The 5,322-nt window shown below is 36.6% G+C and overlaps 1 protein-coding gene across 1 annotated transcript in view; it reads left to right on the top strand.

The window, feature by feature from the left end:
* LOC101854642 (glucokinase regulatory protein) overlaps positions 1 to 5,322 on the top strand; it is a 23,228-nt gene that overhangs the window by 2,602 nt on the left and 15,304 nt on the right. The window contains exons 2-7 of the mRNA XM_013083738.2: positions 391 to 480; positions 1,074 to 1,135; positions 1,473 to 1,541; positions 2,469 to 2,537; positions 2,909 to 2,982; positions 3,880 to 3,946. Coding sequence (XP_012939192.2) covers positions 396 to 480; positions 1,074 to 1,135; positions 1,473 to 1,541; positions 2,469 to 2,537; positions 2,909 to 2,982; positions 3,880 to 3,946 — 426 coding nt within the window. The 5' untranslated portion in view covers positions 391 to 395. The remainder of the gene's footprint in view (positions 1 to 390; positions 481 to 1,073; positions 1,136 to 1,472; positions 1,542 to 2,468; positions 2,538 to 2,908; positions 2,983 to 3,879; positions 3,947 to 5,322) is intronic.

The raw sequence follows: 5,322 nt of genomic DNA, 5'->3' as shown, positions 1-5,322 counted from the left end.
CCCCTCTCTCTCTCTCTCTCTCTGCTTCCCTCTCTCAATTCTTAGTCTTACTTTACTTTTACTTTCATCAGCCAATTATACCCTTTTGGGTGTCGCGGGAAGAAAGAGGCGTATCCCTGCCACCAGCCGGAGAGCTTGGGTTAGGGGGATGCCGTGCGTTGTTAATGTTTCCCTGACTCACTCTATCCAGGTCTTTTTCGGTCGCCCTCTAGCCTTGTTGCAATCGAATGTTTTTTTTTAATGTAGGCATGTTGTGCTGGGTGGTGTGTTGATAATCGTATGATGTCCTAGTCATCCTGATGAAATAAGATTTTTATACGATACGTTATTTTATGCTTCTACAATCACATATTTTTTTTCAAATCATGATGTTTAACCATTTTTTTAAAGAGAAGATGGCACGATTTGTTCAAGGAGGACAACCAGTTACTGAACAGAGCAATGAACTTACTACAGACATTGATACAGCATCTCCCCGAGGTAATGAATGAATCGAATGGGCCCAAAGATTGTACAATACAAGTAACAAGGTTGTTTACTCCTCTGTTTGATATATATGCTAAAAAAAGGAAATGTCCTCAGTTTTATCTATGGCTGTATTTATAATTTATTATATCAGTGTCCTTGGGGTATTAATTTTTAGAGAGTGGTGTATCTTGTTTTCAAAGAGTAGGTGCAAAGATTGTACTGCCCTTGGGCTGGTGCCCTAGCTTTTGTCTAATCATATCTTGTTGAGTTGTAGTGGGTTCAGTTCCTTGTAAGTTGTTCCCTAATTTAAAGATTGCACTCTACATAATGATTCCTTCTGTCAAAAAAAAGCATCCTCTGTAAACTGTAACCCATTAACAATAATATTATATGGATGTCGCGTCACCATCAGAGCTGATGAAGATTTCTTGAATTGTCACGCAAATCGAAGTAAAGTTTCTTTTTGTACATGCAATCTTTGCAGTTACTCTCTCTATCTTATCTCTGAGAAGAAAATAAGTACAGACAGTTGAAAGTTGTAAAGGCCGGGAATTATAAAATACACCTATTTATAAACTGTTGTCTTTGTGCCTTTTCTTTTTTAGGTATAGTTAAAATTCTTCATGCATGTGACAAAGAAATCTTCAAAGGTTGGAAAGATAGTAAGGTAAGTCAGTTTCTTTGACTTTGAGAGATATTGATCTCAAATATGAGAAAGGGTGTATTTGTCTAAAAACGATTATTATTGCATTTAACCATAATTTGAAATCTGAGTATAACCGTTTTAATAAGGAACGGTTAGTGAAAAAGATTTTGTTTTGTTTTGATTGTTGTAGATAATGGTTTTCCTTTCTCAGTATCTTTAATTTTTGGCAACAATGCAAAGTAAATGCCAATATTGAATCTCTTACTCGTTTATTGCTTCACAGATCTTTAACACCCATCTATAAGGAAATTATGTAGGTCATGTCTTTATTATTTTTTGTATTTCATATTTTTTACAGGGCATAAACAATGACGTGATCTTGGACAAAGTGGTTAAAATTGCACTGAAGATAAAGGAAGTCTTGAAGGTATGTATGTTAGAAAGATTTGTATCATACCTTGAGGCTGCTATAACATTGATGGAAACAAGCTTTAAGTTGAAATTCCGGAGTTTTATTTACTGGATTTAAATGTTAAAAGTCAAGTGAAAGGCAGCAGAACCCCCCCCCCCCCCCCCCACTATCATGATGTACTTTTTTCTATGACATTGTTAGCACAAGTGCCGATCAGTGGCTCAGAAAAGTTTATGACAAGTATAACCAGTAAGACACTGAGATAAAATAATCATTGCCGGAAGAACAGAAGAAGATGAAGAGCATCATATCGGTGGAGGTGCAGGGAGATGTCAAGAAACTTGGCAACAACTTAAAGTTAGAGAGGTGCACATCAACAAATTGCATGGTTTTTCCTCCTTTTTTTTCTAGATAAGTTCAGACCTGTTTTAATTTCAACGATTATACATTTCAAGATTCATCCCTTCTCTGTTTGTGATACTGAAGAAAAACTTCATCAGTAGTCCTGGTTGCTACATCAACAAATGTATATTATTGTCTTTCAGATATGTACTATCATTACTGAGTTGCATAGGCGGCCAAAGTGACAGACTTTCACAAATGATATGTAGGTCCTATAGATTCTGTTTTTGACAGAGGGAATCGTCTTGTACAGTGCAATCTTTGTTATCCAATATTAACAGAAGTTTTGAATTCAAATTTGTTAGAGATGAACTTGAAGGTGGAGTAACTTCTTTGTGTTCTTAATATCATATATTGCAAAGAGGTTAAATTACTAACTTTTTTGCATATGCTTTTGTTTCTTTTTTTTTTCCTTTTTAACATGCCAGAAAACATCATTAAGGGCTTAAACAATGTTTTGATGCCTGTTTCAGATTTGAGAATGTGAAAAAATTATTAGGGAGAAATTTAATAGCTGTTATCAACTTGCTATTGTTTCAGGACCCTTCTAGTGGGGCAGTTGTCATTACAGGCTGTGGTACCTCAGGGAGACTGGCTTTCCTGACTGCAGTGAGTTGATTTTATGTTCTTGGTTTTGTTGTAACTTTTTTGTTATTTGGGCTTCAGCAGGAGAGATTGGGAGAAGGGGGAAGGGGGGGGGGAGAAGGATCATAGAATAAATTATTTCATAATAATAAAGACGTTGACATTAAATAAGCATGGTGGAAAGATATTACATGAGGGAGAAGAAGGTTTGAGTAACAAGGAGCTCTTAGTTCTTACGTTCATATGGGATATTTTCATTCTTTTCCTTATTTAGTTATCATTACAAAAAAGGGGTGGGACACTTATTTTACTTATTGCACTTTTTTACGCACAGGCCTTGGTAAAGTTTTTCTAATTCTATATACACATTTCTAATAAAAATTTCCTATTTACAGAGGACCTTCAATAGATACCTGACATCTCGTGGAAAGGAGCCTTGTTTTCAGTACATCATTTCTGGAGAAGATAAGTAAGGCTCCACAACTTTCTCCTTTGTGACATGTATTTCCTGATTTATTAGTAGACTGTTCATGAATTATAAACCATTTGTAGTTGATAATGTAAGAAAGAAATAGTTACAGCAATCATGACACAAATATAATGGAATGATTAATGTTACTGTTCTGCATATCAAAATTATTTTGGTAAAGTAGTTTTATTTTTTTAGTTTTTAGAAGAGTAGACAAGAGAAGTACTCCATAAGTTCTTATTTTCGTAGTAACATAATTTGTACTCTGTAAGTTCTCATTTTTATAGAAACGTTTCACTTTTGCTCTCATCTTCACAGATTTAAATGAAGGTACAGCATTGTTTTTATGACCGAAAAATGATTACTATCAAATTATTCCTTGGGAGATCTTATTGATGTTTAAAGAGATAATCTGTTAGTAATAGTTCCTTGTCTGATGTTTTGTTTATCGCAGTTACTCTTTTTATATACTCTGTACTCTGCTTACCACCCTTGAAGCTTCTAGATCCTGATTCTATTGGGTTTTTTATTTTGGTATAATGCTGTTTTACCTTTCAATCTTGATTGCAAACTTAGTGAGGAATATCTGAAAAAGACCAAACTGTTTGTAATTACTTATGAAATGGAAATACAAGCGACAGATGTGAATGCTGAAAATGCAATTTTGCTATTATTTTTGCGTAGGTTTGTTTCTTGCTGAAGAAGAAATAGGCTGTCTACCTCAGCAGCCATCATGAATGAAACAACTTATGATATTAGTGAGTCCATATACTAGTTTGTCTCATAAGAATATATTCAGTTTTGAACCCAGTTCAGTGACAAAAATGTTACTTTGAAAAGTACTGAAGTGTACCACCGAATTTCAATAATTTACCATGTTTTTTTTTTAAAAAACAGGGCCTTATTCACTTCGCAAGAATTGGCTGAGGATGATCCCATTTTCGGAGCTCAAGCTCTAGAGAAGGTCTTGTAAATTGTGTTTATTTTCTTCTATACGTGTAAATTTAGATAAATTTCACTCTCCATATTATTTTGTACATTTTATTTTGCTTATTTTTGTTAAAGTTGATTACTTGATTACTTGATCCTGGGAACAACATCATAGCACTCCGGGCACTGCTATACGTGCTCCGCTCCCCGCTCCTATATCCACCTCAGAGTCCTTCTGCTGATCGTTCCGGTGTTCATTTGGTTAATAGCCCGTCTTTCCATCCCCAGTACCATGCTGGTTCTGCCACTTCCTCTGAAGACACCCTGTTCTTCAAGTCGTAAGATTGGTGAATAGTCAAGCTCAATCTTCTCATCTTCAAGTGTGGTGGCAAGGGCCTTCACGACATCATTTTTGTCCATTTTAATGTCAGTATTGATAGGTGCATTGGTCGCCAGTTTGTCTGCTCGTTCATTTCCCACCACACTCATATATGGCTTGGAGCATAGATCCATGTTATTTTTCTCAGTCTGCTTTCTTCTATGCTTTGCAGCCACTCTTTTCTCAGCATCCACTTATTGACTTTCTGCAATATGTTTTGAGAGTCAGTGACAATGACAGCATGTCTGGCAGAACGCAAGCTCTCTTTTAGTCATTCGAATGCTTTTGTAACTGCCTCTACCTCCATTCTTGTGCTTGAAGTCATTTTGCTGCATCCACCAGATGATTTTTTAATTATGTGGCCATCTTTATGTACAGCAAAACCCCAACCACTTTTCACCCCACGTTTCAGAGAACCATCAGTGTATATTACTGGATCCAGGGGCCTGGAGTATTCCCCGACAATCTGTCTTACTTCCAACTCTGCTGTTCCTGCCACCTCCAGTACATCTCCCTTCTTTACACCAATGATGTCTCTTGTCGAATCGTGTGCAGCCTCTTGTGACACTTGAATCCACTCACTGCCATCGTTTATATCGGGGAACTCACCCACCTTCTTTACAGCCTCTTCTGCCTGTGCCATCCAAGATTGACCTCCCTTTAGTCGTGTCCCGCTGTCCTGCTTGATCACTGGGTGAAGTGGGTGTCCTTCCATTTCCATAACTTTCAGGTACATCTTAGCCTGAGCTAATTTGTGTCTTACTCATATACTGGAGAGTCCAAGTATGTGTCTTAGACAAACAATTGGAGTGTCTCTGTTAAGGGCTTAACTTATTTCTTCCCCCATTTATGTCTGTGAGTGTTTTAACTGGATACTCCTTGTGAATTCTACCACTGTAGACAAAATTTAGTTTTATGCATTTCTATTGTATACCAGGGAAATATTGACTCAAGAAAGGAAGTTGAAAGAGCTGTTTCTAGAGTGCTGACACCAGAAATGTATGCAAACTACGAGGATGTGATATCTACAG

This window comes from Aplysia californica, unplaced genomic scaffold, assembly GCF_000002075.1.
Source record: "Aplysia californica isolate F4 #8 unplaced genomic scaffold, AplCal3.0 scaffold00251, whole genome shotgun sequence".
NCBI lineage: Eukaryota > Metazoa > Mollusca > Gastropoda > Aplysiida > Aplysiidae > Aplysia > Aplysia californica.
Note: the sequence above shows the minus strand (reverse complement) of the source record. Positions and strands in the feature narration are given on the sequence as shown.